The sequence below is a fragment of the Anopheles cruzii genome, chromosome X, assembly GCF_943734635.1.
Source record: "Anopheles cruzii chromosome X, idAnoCruzAS_RS32_06, whole genome shotgun sequence".
In the NCBI taxonomy this organism is placed as follows: domain Eukaryota; kingdom Metazoa; phylum Arthropoda; class Insecta; order Diptera; family Culicidae; genus Anopheles; species Anopheles cruzii.
Window position 1 is genome coordinate 2,103,219 of NC_069143.1, and position 15,331 is coordinate 2,118,549.

Here is a 15,331-nt window from a genome sequence, read left to right on the forward strand (position 1 = left end):
CCCCTCGTAATGGTCTCTGGTCGCTATCGTCACTGATCGTGGCCGGCCGTCTGCTCTGGTTGAGCTGCGCATCCTCAGCCCCACATTGGCTCAAAAAACGGGGTGAAGAGAACCGAGAGAGCCGAGTCCGGGGTTGTTGAAGTCACCGATACCGGCAACGTCGTCGGACCACCAGTATAGGGCCACCATCCAACTCGTCCGGCTTGGTCTCGACGTGTCTGCGAAAGATCCCCCCCCAAGTCGTTTCGCTGTTTCGAGATATCAGCGAGATATCAGCGAGATACTGCGTTCGCATTAACAAAGTTTCCTTATCCTACTAGTGAACACCAAGCAGAAAGAACACCAAGAGAGCGAGAGAGAGAGAGAGAGAGAGAGAGGCGGGGAGAGGTTGGGAGTGTGGTCTGTGGAAGATAACGTTCGCGCAGGTGTTCCGGCACTGTGTTTATACAATATTACGTAGCAGCAGTTCCAAAACTTTGTCCCAGGTGCAGATCTTCGTCGGGTCTGTCAGTGTGAGTCAGTCAGTGTAGAGAAAGCAAGTGAACCCCGCGGCGGCCACCGTGAGGATGAGTGCTCGGGGAGTGCTGCTGAAGTGCGACATGAACTCGTCCTTCGATCAGCCGGAAATCGTCATATCGCCCCGCTCGCCGGCTATCCTGATAAACAATTACTTCTCACCGGAAGGTTAGTAAGCGTCGGACCATCACAAACCACAGCCTCCCGTCGCATGGCCTTCTTTCTCTTGCTCGCTCTCTCTCTCTCTCTCTGTTGCTCTCAGTTTTCTTCAGTTGGTCTTGTGAGTCTTTTAGGTCGCGCGGTCACGCTCTCGATTGACATCGTGAACCCGGACCGAGTGCGCCCGGCATTGTTGTCAGGCTACTGATCAGATCAGATCCGAGGGAGAGCAAGAGAGAGATAGAGGAATCGAGACGCCAGAAGGTATCCAGTGTGTGCGAGGACCTACCTCCGAGGACGCAACAGCGCAAGAGCGCGGCGGAGGCGGAGTACAAGAATTTCCCACCAACCACCGAACTATCAGTCGGTTGCTACGCTGTGTTGCTCGGTTGTTTACGTTGTTGTTTACGACACCGTATGACGTGCATTAATCTCTGCTCGGCCTCCGACCGGGTCGCTGTAGCTCTAGCTCGGCATTACCGGCATACCGGGGATTGTGTGACGGATAAAGCCATCATGCCTGTTTCCTGTGTCCCAAAATCGAATCCATTTCGTCCCAGAAAAAAAAAATCCCGCAGCCTACGCGAACTACTTGGGGCTGGCGGTGGCTGAGTGGCTGGGTCAACGTTTCCGAACTAGCAGAGGGAGATAAATGGGCCGTTTGTTGCTTGCCCACTGTCAGCACATGATCCCCGCCCGGGGTTGTTCCACTATCAACCAGCAATCAACTGGCCGGCTTATCAGGCGTAGAGCCAGACTAGTTGCTCCGTTCCGTTTCCTCCAGTCGGCCGAACTCGGACGTGCTGCTACACAGTGTGCTGCCTCTTCTCGCCTCGTTCGCCATGTTCCGCAAGAAGGAGATCAACTTCAACAAGCAGGACTCGCGGACTGTGCTACAATTTCTCGAGGACCAAAAAATCATGGAAACGCTGAAGTTGCAGCGCCTGCAACGGAAACCCACCCTGCCGACGATCTCGGCGGAGCGATACGCTCCGGATACTGATCCACCGGACGGTAGTGACTCTCTCGGGCCGGGGACACACTACCCCCTCCTACCACTTCCCTCCCAGTAGTAGTCTCATGGTCGCTTCTCACTTTCTCATGGTTCCTTGTGTATTCTTGTGTGTCTTTCGCAGTTCAGGGCAATGAGTCACCGGCACCGCTCACCGGTGGGCTCGGCGTTGCGGGCGTTGCGGCCGTTGTCGGCGGAGGGGTAGTCGGAGCACTCGGTGGAGCGCTCAGCCTCAGCCAGGAGGACATCGTCGGCGTGCTGCCGAACGAGATCTCCGCCCCGTACGAGGTGCCCCAGTTCCCGATCGAGCAGATCGAAAAGAAGCTCCAGCTGCAGCGCCAACTGAACGCCAAGTAAGTGGTGACCGGCCAAGTAATTACGAACCGTTTCTTCCGCGTTTGCTCCTGCCGCTGGTGTGTGTGTGTGTGTGTGTGTAGGTAATCCAATTTCAGCCCCCACAAGCTGGACTTGCGATGGGACCGGCCCTTGGCGAAGAATTGGCCAGCCGTGGGCCGGTCAGTCGTTCGAAGTCGAAGTCAGTCGAAGGACCGAGTACGCCCGTGGAGTACGGACCTCGCGGACTCAGCATGCTGGGCAGCGCACTCGATACGACACGGTGGCTATCGGAGCGGGATCTGCAGAGGTTAGCAGCTCCTAGAAGCTGGACCCGAGGACCGAGGCAATGGGCCCTTCGTGTGTGCGCCTTCGTGATCACTCCGTGATAAGCATCTCGCGCGTCGGGAGCACGCTCGGGCTCGGCCATCGCGTGTTTGCCTCGAGAATTGGAAAATCGATTGCCCGATCAATTAATCCATTCCCGGCGCCCGACGCGTGCTATCGCTCTCTCTCGCCCTGTCGTCTCGACGACCTCAGCAGCGAGTCCGACACCGACGACGAGCCGGATCGGATCTGCCCGGCCGGTCCCAATCCGAATCCCGAGAGTCGTGCTCGGAAGCTAACCGCTGTTCTCTTCTACATTCGCAGGGTGATGGAACAGGACCGATACTCGACGGCACCGGAAGTGCACGCGGACGAGCAGCTCCCGTTCGACGAGCACGACTTCGTCGCCCACTTCCAGCGCGTGTCGATCTCGGGCGAGGACACTAGCGGCGTGCCGCTCGACGACCTGGAGCGGGCCTCCACCCTGCTGGTGAAGGCGCTCGAGCTGCGCGAGAAGTACATGCGCAACTCGCACCAGGCCTTCCCGCAGACCACCGCCCGCTTCCTCAAGTCGACGCACGCGTGCGGCATCACGCACCAGGAGCGCAAATCCATCGCCGGTAAGTGCCAGCGGCCCCCCCCTTATGGTGCTCCAGATGCGGTCCAGTACGCACCTCTCGCTCTCTCTCTCTCTCTCGGTTCTTTCGGCGTTCTGGTGGATCGGCGTGAACTGCAATCCGACACTCCGCTCCGAGACACTTCTTATCTGTTCCTTATTATTTTGTTCCTTATTTTGTTATTTTTTTTTTATTTTTTCTTCTCCGTCTCCGCCCTCCCCTTACGCGTCCTTCGACCGGGTTTTTCGTCATGCTGGAGCGCAACACCCTGCAAACTCTCGTCTTACCGGTTAGTGTCCCGTCAGGACCCGTCGGCGGTTCGTCGTATGCGAGTTTTTCTCGCTCGCACCACGCTCTGTTTTTATTTGTTTTCTTACCGGTCCCTAAACCTCGCCCCCCCCCCCCCTTCCCCCTGCGGCCTCGTTCTAATCTTATTTGTTGTTTGGGGTGTGTTTGTTTGTTCCGTTTGTTTGTTTCCGGTTTTTGTTTTTGTTTTGTTGCTCTCGTTTGTTCCATTATCACCTTCTGATCGTTGAAAATGAGACTTTTTTTCAAAGAAATCAAACGATTGGTACATTGAAATGAAAATTCTATTTTATTCAAAGTATATGTGCCATCGCTAGATCTCTCCTATCTCTGTGCTAAATCGTGGATTCCCAGACGAAAGAATTCTTCGTCATTTGAAGCAAACCCCAATTAGTCATCCAATTTCGACTTCCTCGTAGGAAGCGAAGTGCTGCCAATACGTGTCCCATCGATGAAAATGAATGATATTCGGAAAAAAGACAAGTCTGGTGAATACAGTGGAGTGGGGAGGATAGCAGCTCCCATCCAAGTGATTTGATTGTATCGTGAAACGATTTTTGCTTTGAAGGCACCAGCTGAAGCATTTCGGCATTCTGGTGGTTTTAGTGGATCTTTTTAACGCTTCGTCCTTTTTGCATCCCTTTAATGTTCCAAGTGCTATGTCCCGATCGTTTATGCGATATTTTTCGCCGTACATGCTTGCTGAATTGAAAACAGAATTGCAATTATATCCTTTTACTCATTTAGTTATGTGTTTTTGCGAGGACTAGACTGTTTTGGACAGGCTGCCTTCTTAATTGATTGACTTTTTCATGGAAAGCAGGACGGTTTCATGGTGAGAGCGCATCGCTTGGCATTACAGAAATCGAATCAGTGTTTTCGGGAAGTCCTTGGTCGCTGCACAGAAAGGATTTTCTTCTCTCTCCATTAGCTTGCCTAGGTTTCAAGTAATAACAGAAAGTAATTCAAGTTTCTGTCCATTGGTGGGTTGTGCTCATCGCTACCCTCTGCTCTATTAACCCACCCCTCCATCCCCCCACCTCCCTGTGTTGTAACCGCTAACCGCTCGTCCACCGTCTCCAGTGCAGCCTCGAGCGGCGGGGCACTGCACTGGGGATGGGTGTGGGGAGGTAAACCGTACTTTTCGTACTGCTGCCCTGTTACTTCCACCACAATTACCCGTGCTCTGTGCTCTGTTCGTTCGCAGACCATCCAGTCAACCCGCCGCAGAGTACACAGTCGCCGTGGGTGGTGGAGTTCCCGCCGGACCTGGACCACACGGTCCGGGCGGTGAACGGCGTGTTTGAGGTGTTCCCGTCGGTGGACGCCGGCACGGAATCGCTGCCGTACCACTACCCGCGGCTCCCGGACTTCGTGCAGGACATGCAGATGATGTGCACGATGATCGCGGACGGGCCACTGAAGTCGTTCTGTTACCGCCGGCTGAGCTACCTGTACTCGAAGTTCCAGCTGCACGTGCTGCTGAACGAGCTGCGCGAGCTCGCGTCGCAGAAGGCGGTACCGCACCGAGACTTCTACAATATCCGCAAGGTCGACACGCACATCCACGCGGCGAGCTGCATGAACCAGAAGCATTTGCTGCGCTTCATCAAGAAGACGCTGAAGAACTACGCGGACGAGGTGGTGACCGTGACCAAGGGCACGCCGATGACGCTCGCGCAAGTGTTCCAGTCGATGAACCTGACCACCTACGACCTGACGGTCGACATGCTGGACGTGCACGCGGACCGCAACACCTTTCACCGCTTCGACAAGTTCAACGCGAAGTACAATCCGATCGGTGAGTCGCGGCTGCGCGAGGTGTTCCTGAAGACGGACAACTACCTGAACGGGAAGTGTTTCGCCAACATTATCAAGGAGGTGGCGAGCGACTTCGAGGAAAGCAAGTACCAGAACGCGGAGCTGCGGCTCTCGATCTACGGCAAGTCGCCGGACGAGTGGTTCAAGCTGGCGAAGTGGGCCATCGACGGTGACGTCTACTCGGACAACATCCGCTGGCTGATCCAGGTGCCGCGGCTCTAGTGAGTTCCTCGGCACTCCTTGGACCCCTTGTTTGGTCAGTTTTTTTTTTATTTAACTATCTAACCCGCTGTCTCTGCTTCTTCCACCGATAGCGATATCTTCAAGACGAACAAACTGATGAGCTCGTTCCAGCAGATCCTGGACAACGTGTTTAAGCCACTCTTCGAAGCGACCAACAACCCGAGCCAACACCCGGAGATTCACATCTTCCTGCAGTACGTGATCGGGTTCGATTCGGTCGACGACGAGTCGAAACCCGAGAACCCGCTGTTCGACGGTGACGTCACGCCGCCCGACCAGTGGACGGACGAGGAGAACCCACCGTACGCGTACTACATCTACTACATGTACGCCAACATGGCGGTGCTGAACAAGTTCCGGGCGGCCCGCGGTCTCAACACGTTCGTGCTCCGGCCGCACTGCGGCGAAGCCGGCCCGGTGCAGCACCTGGTGTGCGGGTACCTGATGGCGGAGAACATCTCGCACGGGCTGCTGCTCCGCAAGGTGCCGGTGCTCCAGTACCTGTACTACCTCGCCCAGATCGGTATCGCCATGTCGCCGCTGTCCAACAACTCGCTGTTTCTCAACTACGACCGCAACCCGTTCCCGGAGTACCTGGCGCGCGGGCTCGTCATTTCGCTCTCGACCGACGACCCGCTGCAGTTCCACTACACAAAAGTAGGCTCCCCCGACGTCGTCCTCCCGTTGCAGCGTCCTGTTCATCGTTTGCCTTTCGCCATTTTCCCACTTCCTCAGGAACCTCTGATGGAGGAGTACAGCATTGCGGCCCAGGTGTGGAAGCTGAGCTCGTGCGATATGTGCGAGCTGGCGCGGAACAGCGTGCTGATGTCGGGCTTTTCGCACAAGATGAAGCAGCACTGGCTCGGGCCCAACTATACGCGCGAGGGAGTCGCCGGGAACGACATCACGCGCACGAACGTGCCTGACATACGCGTCGCCTTCCGCTACGAGTCGCTGCTGGACGAGCTCGCCAACATCTTCAAGGTTAACAACGAGCAAAAGATGCAGTACGCGTCACAGCAGTAGATGCAGCACTGCTGCTGTGGGTTCCCACTTTCTACCGTTATCAATCTGCTAGACCATCGCCGTTATCGCGTTTCCGTGAACGCGTTGTTCACTGTTCACACGCAGTCCTTCACGGAGTGTTTCGTTGTTGTTACCCCGAAGCCGCCGCCGAACCGTTCCGTTGGTTCGCTCCAGCATAGCGGTTTCGTCTTGAGCAACGAAGCAAGCTCAGACTCGAACCCTGGCCTTGATTGTAGTGATCCGATGACATACCTGGCCGATGACGATCGGGTTTTCCTCAGAGCTACACGCGGATAACGACGACACACAACTCTGTTCATTAGCCTCCCTTTTCGGAGCACCACCATTTATCAAGGAAAAAACAAACACACTACTCACCAACCAAATCACGTTGGCAGACGCATTCGTGTTAGAACCTTTATTCTTTCTGCATGTTACAATGTTTCGTACTACATTCGTTTAGTCATCCACTTCGACGCGGGGCGTGGGGCCCATCATTAAATAGCAACGTACATCTAAAATATAAGATTATATATTGCGTCGCGGTAAAAAAAAATGGTTTCTTGTGTTTACATGATGGCAGATCGATCCGGCTGCGCGTGGGGTGGCCAGGTTGAAATAAAGCCAGTTGAGCTCCGCTGCAGCCCGCTGTTTTCTTTTGGAACGACCGCGAGCGATGGCGAGCCTCGGCGATGGGTTGGCCGCCATACCGTTGTGTTCGTGAAGGCGGTTTTTCGTTGGTTTGGTTGGTTTTTAACAAATTCGAAGGCGGCAGGCTTGAACTGTCTTTAGTTTGGAAAGAAACAGCATCTGGGCAACTGATTTACATCGCTACAAAATATATTGCGCGCTACGCCACCTGCTATTGCACTAATAGACTGCTGGCAGATGCTTTGGGTACCCTGCTGTTGCACATTTACAAAAAACTCTCCTGGCAGTGCTTGGAGTAGAGGTGCTTTAAAATAACAAATGCACCTGCACAAATTTAATGACAGAAGAATTCTTGTTTATTAGCGACACATTATCGACTGATAACTGTGTGTGGCACTGCTATTCGAAATGGATCAAGGAAAAAACGAACCACAGTAAACTAAAATACCAGCTCTTTAAAAAAAACGAATCGTGTGATCCAGATGGCTCTCGCTGTCAATTTGGTCCTCCCCTTTCGCTGTTCGGACATTCGTGCACCACCACCAACAGGCCACCAGTGGCCGCCAGTCTCGAACGATCGGGTGCCCCGAAAAGCCGCGTCCCAGAAACGCATCGATATCGGTGCAGTTGCATCAAAACGGCGAGTTCATACCGAGCTTGGTGCCAAAGTCTAGCCGAGCTCGCCGAATGTACCGATTGTTGACCCTGTCAGTGTGAAACAAAACCGGCATTAGGGTACGGGTTGACGGTCGTAAAAGCAAAAACGGTGCTACAAAAACTTACTTGATTTCTTCCCACTTGAAAAACTCGCTGGCGCAAAAGGTAACGAGCGTCATGAGCAGTATGTAGACGGCGACGGGCCAGATGCGCTCCATCTGCTGCCAAAGGTAGTCGTCGGTGCAGAGCTGCACGACCAGCACGGCCAGGTGCACGAGCAGCAGCAGCGCGACCACCGACACCCAGCACAGGTTGGTGAGGGGGCTGCGCTTAAAGCAGTTGTAGTCGCGGTGCACGAACGAAGCCGAAATGGTGACGAAGTGGAGCACGGTACCGAGCAGGATGAAGCTGCGGGCAATGTGTAGGTCACCGGCGACCTCCGGTTCCGCTGCAGTCTGCTGTGCTTCGCTACGGATCTTGTGCACCGTCGTGCCGTGGGCCGCGCCAGACCCGGCCACGGTCGCTCCAATTTCACCCGCGAACAGGGCAATCGGGTGCGACAGGAAGGTACAGTAGGCGAGCACGAGGAACATGACGGCGAGCGCAAACTTGATACCGTAGCACCAGAGCACGAACAGGACGAGGCGCGAGTGCAGCGTTCGCTGCTTCTTGCCCGTGGCCCGCTTCATCAGCGCCGGGTCCGGTTCGACGCGCAGCAGCGTCAGGGCGACGAGTGGCACGGCCACGCACATCAGGTAGAGGGCGTGCAGCGGCACAATCATCGGGGGCAGCGATAGCAGGGCCGTCACCGTGTTCATGATTGCAAGCGAAACACCGCAGCACGCCCAATACTGTACGCAGCTCCACAAGCCGGCCATGAAGCGGCGCGACAACTCAATGACCGCCACAATCGAGATCGGATCGTCACGGCAGGTCGCGATCGAGCACGGGATCGCGTTCAGGATGCGGCTTAGGTAGATCGGCGAAACGGTCGTGCACGGATCGGGCAGAGGGCTTCCGAAGCGGGTGCGCTGCGCCTGGGGCACTGCCGTACGCGCCCGATTGCTGTATATGTTCGCCTCGCTGTAGGCGGGAAATTCCTGGCACACCTGCGGGTACAGCGGTTCGATCGCGATCGAACAGTCGCCCTGCAGGAAGATCTCCGAGTTGGAGTTGGAGGCGGACGAGCCGAGGCAGACGACGATCTCGCCGTACTGCTGCATGATGTTGAGCATCTCGCGGGTCGCTTCCGCCGAGCAGTCGGTAAACAGGGACACCAGCAGCGGCACATTGTCGACGCTCTCCAGGTGCGGCCGAATGTTCTCGATGCCGCGCGGTAACTTCGCTCGGTTCGACATGTCAAAATTGATCGGCGCGCTCTGCTCCGTGCTCTCGCTCAGGCAGCTCAGCGACCGGGGGTGGCCTTCGGTAGCGCTCGGCTCCCCGCCCCCACCCATGACCGAGTCCGTCGACGGGCGCCGCAGGGAGATAGTTTCGCGCGAGCCGCGCTCACTGTTGGTGCGCGAAACGCGCCTGCCTGGTCCCCGCGCCGTGCCACCGAACCCCACGGCGCCCGCCAAACTGCTCGAGTCCGGATTGGAGATGGCACCGGGAGCGGACGAGCTCAGCACGCGTGACGTTTCCTGCGTCGCGTACCCGGCGGCGTACGTTGCCGTGGGCGGAAGCAGGAGCTGCATCTTGGGATCGTTACTCCCGTAGCCCGGTTTGACGGGGGAGGATGCGCGCGTGTCACCGTCGCTCAGCAGCGAGATGTGACAGTTCCAGCCACTCTCGAGGCCCATCTTTTCGGAGAACACGCGCGACCGCAGCTCGTTCTCCTTGCTGAAGTGAACGAACCGGATGCAGGCACGCTCGAGCCGCTCAATCAGCTGCACGATGTCCGTCTGCGCCTGGTACTGCATCGTCACCATGCCGATGAACACCTGGTGGCATTGCATCCGATAGCACCCGTCCACGTCCGAGATGTCGTCGTCGCGCGCATCCGTAAACAGCAGCGTGTCGGTGGAGATGGAGTGATGCGCCAGCGGGGCGCCGGCGAACATCGCTGGGCCAACGTCGGCGACGGGACCGTTGCACACATTGACGGCGGGTGCCGCACAGAAACCGTTCGTTACGCCGCCGCCGCCGCCGCAGCTACCGCTCCGGTCTGCCAGGATCTCGCCCGGCTCGGTGGTGCGTCGTTCGATGATGCGTTGGTACAGCTCGCGCCGATTTTTAGTCTCCGGCGGTAACTCGAGATACGCGACGTTACCGTGCGGCCCGCCCGACAACGCGCCGCTGATGCCGTGGCGCAGCGGTCGGTACGCGAACGCGGTACAGTACGCGGTGAGCGCCGAACGCTGGTAAAAATCTTGCGCCCGCTTGCGCTCCTTCTCCGTCAGGGGCTGCAAATCGTGACCATCCCAGTAGTCGTCGCAGCAGTCGAGCACGATGTCCGCCGTGCCCTGCGTCAGCAGCTGCAGCGAACCATTGTTGATCTCGCGCATCACCACCGATAGCGAGTGCGGGAACGGTACCTTCACCTTCGTCGTCAGCTGCAGCGAGCGGGCGAACCGGATGTCTCGACGCACGACGTCGGGTTGCTGGAATAAGGGATACGCAGACACATTACACGATTCCGATTCCGGAGACGGGAAACACGGGCAAGAAAGCAATTTTATCGACAGTTGTACACAACGTTACTTGACGATCGACTAACTTGCCTTGGTTACTTAGTTAGCACTATAGGGCTACTTGTTGTCACTTACCAGATGCCGGTAGCTAGAAATCTGCCCTTCAAGCTGGAAAATATCACGAGCCTGCGGGGAGAAGCCGATTTGTTTGGCCAGCTCGCACAGGCATCGACTGAACGGGAGGCGAGAAAGAGGACATGTTGGCGGCGCAGTACACGAAGGGCGCGTTATCCGGACAATGAACAAGCAGAATTTTTAATTAGAAAAGCCTATCATCAGGACATCGTATGGAGCTTGCGCAACAAGCAACCGATGCAACACACCAAGCTCATCTGCCGCCGGGACTGCGGGACACTGCGGAATAGCGGGAGGGGGACACCTCGTACCACGCAAGCGAGAACAACTAAGGCTGCTTGATGTTATTTGATGGACCGAAACCGAAAAAAAACGAAATCCAAACGCAAAATTCGTACACCACAAGTATATACGCTCAATGTGTGCAAATGTATCAAAATGCTACCGCAACCAAAAGACGTCACTTGAGCCAGTTAGCAGAAGTAACGCAAAATGAAATGAAGGCAGAAACGATGATGTTACGGCCGTGGCAAGCACCCAGATGAAAACCCCGTTTCGGAAACTCTCTAGCCCCAGGAATCCAGGGGGCCTTGGGCCGGTTTTCCGTTTGTTCATTTCCGGGCCTGAGTCTGTAACCAGCCAGTGACGGAGCCAGGTCCGAGGTGTACCGAGGAAACTTGATGGCAACAAAAACGGGTACGAGCATATTAGAGACATCTTGTGTGAGTGAACGAGTTATGAGAATGCTTCATGGGAGGTGGGCATGCGTCCACATGCGAGACTGTGCACATCACGACAAGAGTACCGTGAGAGTATGTATTCCACCCCCAGGAGGGCCAGCCATAGCCATAACGAGTAACTGTTATTATTAAAGCGAATGTTTTTCAATTGCTTGTTCTCTAATCTAAGGCTATCAAGCGAACCGCAGGACCGCAAAAACGGACATAACAGAAAAAGAAAACAAACATAATCCCATTTGGATGGGGGGGGGAAGCTAAAACGTGGTGCTTAGTGCAGGTGTGTGACATGATGGTAAAAGTGAATGAACGAAAAAAACACCAAAACTAGACTTTGGTATGTCTAGTACATACCCATGCATAAAGCAATTCAAACTCGACTCAACAATCGCATACCGATTGGTGACCGGGACCAGGTCCTTATCGAGCATCGCGACCGCCGTCACGTGGCCACAGAACTTGGCGTAGTGTGCTTGCGTCAGCGGGCAGCACGTATTCACAAGGATGGCAATCCCTAGCAAAAGCAAATAGTACCCAGAAAGAGAGAGAGAGAGGGAGGCAGAGAGAACGAGAATTGTGTCAACAGGGTGCTGATGGAAGGGTGCCGATCTCGTGCCAATCTTACCAAGTGGTTTCAGTGAGGTTAAGTGGTTCTTGAAGTCGTGATCATCGAATTCGAGCCGGAACGGACTGTGCTGGTCGTGCGTTAGATCGAGCACCTCGGCGACTGCGCCAGCTGGTTCCTTTTGTGTGCTCTAGAATGCGCAAAACCCGCACAGGGGGAATGCGCAAATTGGAAGACAGAAAAGATAGACGAAAAAAACGGATGTTAGCAGTCGGATGCGTCGGATGCACGGAAGGAAGATTGTGCCCTCCAAGAAACGTTTAAATGAAGATCGGAAGCCTCAATTCGCAGAATCGTACAACAAAACGCTCTAGACATCGAGTATCATACTCTAGCAGTGACATCACTAACGGTCAGTCTGGATCCACTCCTAACCCTGGATCGGAGTGGACTCCCTTTAACGACGCGTACCGTACGTGCTGTTCAGTTGTGCGTGGACCGCCACCTGATGGTGGTTAGGAAACATCACGCCCGAACCTAGATTACTAAAAAAAAACAACAATCACGCTTTGAGCAACGAGACTAAAGTCTAAAATAGATAGAGTAGTGCAACGATGAACAAACAACGATCGCCAACGAGCAACGGTTTCCACTCACGGCCATCAGGGCAAGACCATTTTTCGTGATCTTCCTGCCTCTTCTCTAGTGAACACGGGAATGGTGAAGCAATTATTTCTTAATCGACAACGAAAAGGGAGCTATGTTGGCGTGCAATTAACAAACGTACAAAATACAACCGGTGCAAACATGAAGTAAAAATAGCGAAACAAATGAGGAATGTACAGAGAAAGAGAAAGAGAAAGAGAAAGAGAGAGAGAGAGAGAGAGAGAGAGAGAGAGAGAGAAAGAGAGAGAGCCAAAAAAATAAAATCAAACTGTTAAGAAAATCGATAACAGAGAGCTAATCGGTACAGTGGCTAATCACCAGCTCGAGTATGTGGGAAAGTGGGTGGTAGTGTTCCTGGCAGCACTGGAAAAACGATATCGAAAAGAAAAATGGTATGAAAATGCTAGCGCACTTTGATTTCAGGTGATGGTGGTAGGCAATTTGGCTCGTGTGCCACTACTCGAGGCAGCACACTGGTATGGTAACCGCGGATGCCAGGGTTGGGCATCAATTTTGTCCAATGCAGCATGCACCGAATGAGGCAAGGATGAACAGTGACGGCAGGGCGAAGAAAGAGTACCGGTGCGTCAAGAAGTGGGCAAGGTTATGGGAATAAGAGAATGACTTGGTCATTGGCTGAGTAAGGGTGTGGATTATGGTTGCCGATTGGATGTCGATTGATTGATGGCCGCCTGTGCAAAGTACCTGCGAGTTGAGGCTGCTCTGCTCGGACGGATCGCTATTCTGATCGCCGTCCTTGGCGTTGCGAAGAAAGAACACCTTCTCCGCCGTCGGGTTCGGCCACGACAGAATTCCCTTTTTGTCCACACAGCAAAGCGCCTGTAAATTGAGAGAGAGAGAGAAAGAGTGAGTTGAGAAGTCAAGTACAGCGGTGGCAGCGGAAGCTGCGTTTAGTGCTGGTGTACCGTAATTGTTCCCAACACCTGCACCACGTTGGCACTGCGACCGAGAAGCTGCGAGCGACCCTGATACAGCTGCCACCAGTAGTAGAGGACAGCGCGGCGCGGCAGCTGTACGTGGTCGAGGTCACCGGTCGGTGTGTCCAGGTCCTCCTGGAAGGACTTTTGCGCCTGGGCGCGCATCACCGCCTGCGGGATCGCGAGCAGCGTCTCGAGTCTCGCCACACCCCACAGGTTGATTGACACCCACAGCAGCGGGAAGGCTAGCGGCAGAATGGGTAGCACGGCCGCAGTCGGATTGAGCAGCAGCACGTTCATCCAGTCGGTCGCTAGCTTGCCACAAAAGTACAGTCCGACGCAGCGCAGGACGCCACACACGACCGTCACCAGCAGGATGACACAGAAGCCCCACTGCTGCATGCAACGTGTGATCAGTAGCTCGCGCTGCTGGTTGATGATCGTCTTCGGCCGGTTCAGGAAGCAGTCGAGCGAGGTACGCAGCGTATCCAGGTAGGGCGTGACTTCGATAACGCAGTTCAGGTCGGGCAGCGGCGAACGGGCGACCGGCTTCGGAGGTGGCTCGGTGGGTTGCTGTAAGCCATACGTTTCACCGCACCGAAAACGGCGAGCCCCGGGCCCCAGCTCGGTGCAGGTGCCGGGAGCGACTTGCCCCGGGCGCATCACGATGTGATCGCCACGGACCAGTAAGGCCCACGGTAGGTTGACGATGCGCCCGTCCCGGTACGTCCACTGGAGTGTCACGCACGGTGACAGGGGACTGCACAGGTGCGGGTAGTTGTTGGGCGCCCAGTCGGCACAAAGCTCGACGCCGAGCCGTAGTTCGTCCAGGACCGTGCGCACCTTCCGGTAGATCTCCGTCTTGCGCAGGTTGTTCTCCCGTACGACCGTGACCACGGTCAGCAGCAGCAGCGCCCCCAGCAGCCCCGCCGACCAGCAGTGGCCGGTGACGGTTAGCGACAGCACGCACAGCACGGTGGCCACCGCCGGGAACCAGCCGAGCGGACTGGTCGAGGTGCCGACGAAAGTCGAGCCGAACTTCTCCCAGCAGGACAGGCGCACGTAGCGCTCCTCGTAGGTCGCGAGCACCGTCTCGATGTCATCGTGCAGTCGCTGTAGCGCGATGGGCGTGCTGAGCCCACGGTACTCAGGCTCCTCGTTGATGTCGTTCGCGACCGCGCTGCCAGGGGGCCATACGGTGGCCATATGACAGCAAAAGAAACTTGCAGCCTGTCGCCGTGTTTACCTTGCTGCGCGTTTTTCTATCGGATTTACCCCGCTCGGAGCCACAGGCTGAACCATCGGCCCACAAACGTCAGAGTGGACGGGAAAGAGTACGCGATATAACGTAAAAGAGAAGCATGAACACACTCGCCGTACCAGGTTGTTTACAAAGTGTTGCGGGTCGATACCAGAGGACGCTGCTACAAGCTTAATTTGCTGTTTTTGCTACGTTGGTAAACTCTTCATATATGTGAACGTATGTGAAGTTTCATTTCAATCGGTCAATTAATTGGTTTTCTCAGCCATCTCATTGAATAACCAATGTTTTGAGTGTCGTATTTGGTTTGAGAAAACTGTTTGCAAGGCTGTGCATGGTTGCAAGCATTCGCTAAAAATGGAAACAATGCACCCTGTCACAAGAGCCATTTGGAAATGGCAAAAAAAACCCTGCATTAAAGTTCGAATTGTTGCAGTATCCATCCTTTTTTCCAGATTTGGCCCCCAGCGACTTCCATTTGTTTTCAGACCCAAAAAACATCGTGCGTGAAAAACGTTTTTCATCAAACGATGACATCATAACAGGAACGTGCGGAAATTTAGAAATTGGAATCTCGTTGGAACAAGTGTACCGCTGTTCAGGAAGGCCATACTGAATATTAAAGTGTGTTTCAAACCATAACCATTTGTCCTTCTTATCGACCCGCAAAACTTAGTAAACAACCTCGTGGCATGACAGCGTAGCCGACGAAAACGCTCGCACACACG

General features: G+C 55.0%; 2 protein-coding genes across 3 annotated transcripts; one reads left to right on the plus strand and one right to left on the minus strand.

Annotated features, from left to right (window-relative positions):
- Nucleotides 1–1,477: 1,477 nt before the first annotated feature.
- LOC128273779 (AMP deaminase 2) lies at nt 1,478–7,004 on the plus strand. 2 transcript variants are annotated; one of them, XM_053011829.1, is made up of 6 exons: nt 1,478–1,689; nt 1,812–2,040; nt 2,672–2,967; nt 4,487–5,312; nt 5,406–5,991; nt 6,070–7,004. In XM_053011829.1, exons 1-6 carry the CDS (start codon nt 1,518–1,520, stop codon nt 6,358–6,360), a joined length of 2,400 nt encoding a protein of 799 aa, XP_052867789.1. In that variant the 5' UTR covers nt 1,478–1,517; the 3' UTR covers nt 6,361–7,004. The 2 variants fall into 2 exon arrangements, with proteins under 2 accessions (XP_052867789.1, XP_052867781.1); XM_053011821.1 differs by having other exon boundaries at nt 4,478–5,312; nt 6,070–7,003.
- LOC128273769 (transmembrane protein 94) lies at nt 6,753–14,587 on the minus strand. The gene is made up of 7 exons (XM_053011810.1): nt 13,331–14,587; nt 13,110–13,244; nt 11,799–11,928; nt 11,528–11,687; nt 10,437–10,533; nt 7,795–10,271; nt 6,753–7,716 (listed from the first exon to the last, which is right to left on the minus strand). The coding sequence occupies exons 1-7, from the start codon at nt 14,546–14,548 to the stop codon at nt 7,644–7,646; spliced, it is 4,290 nt and encodes a 1,429-aa protein (XP_052867770.1). The 5' UTR covers nt 14,549–14,587; the 3' UTR covers nt 6,753–7,643.
- Between the last annotated feature and the right edge of the window lie 744 nt (nt 14,588–15,331).

Bases quoted from the DNA above. Each gene is read 5' to 3' on its own strand.
- LOC128273779 (XM_053011821.1), top strand. From the start codon at position 1,518: ATGTTCCGCAAGAAGGAGATCAACTTCAACAAGCAGGACTCGCGGACT. The intron at 2,041-2,671 runs GTAAGTGGTGAC...CTACATTCGCAG, and splicing joins CAGCGCCAACTGAACGCCAA to GGTGATGGAACAGGACCGAT. The intron at 5,992-6,069 runs GTAGGCTCCCCC...CCACTTCCTCAG, and splicing joins TGCAGTTCCACTACACAAAA to GAACCTCTGATGGAGGAGTA.
- LOC128273769 (XM_053011810.1), bottom strand. From the start codon at position 14,548: ATGGCCACCGTATGGCCCCCTGGCAGCGCGGTCGCGAACGACATCAAC. The intron at 13,245-13,330 runs GTACACCAGCAC...CTCAATTTACAG, and splicing joins AGGTGTTGGGAACAATTACG to GCGCTTTGCTGTGTGGACAA. The intron at 11,688-11,798 runs GTAAGATTGGCA...TGCTTTTGCTAG, and splicing joins AACCTCACTGAAACCACTTG to GGATTGCCATCCTTGTGAAT.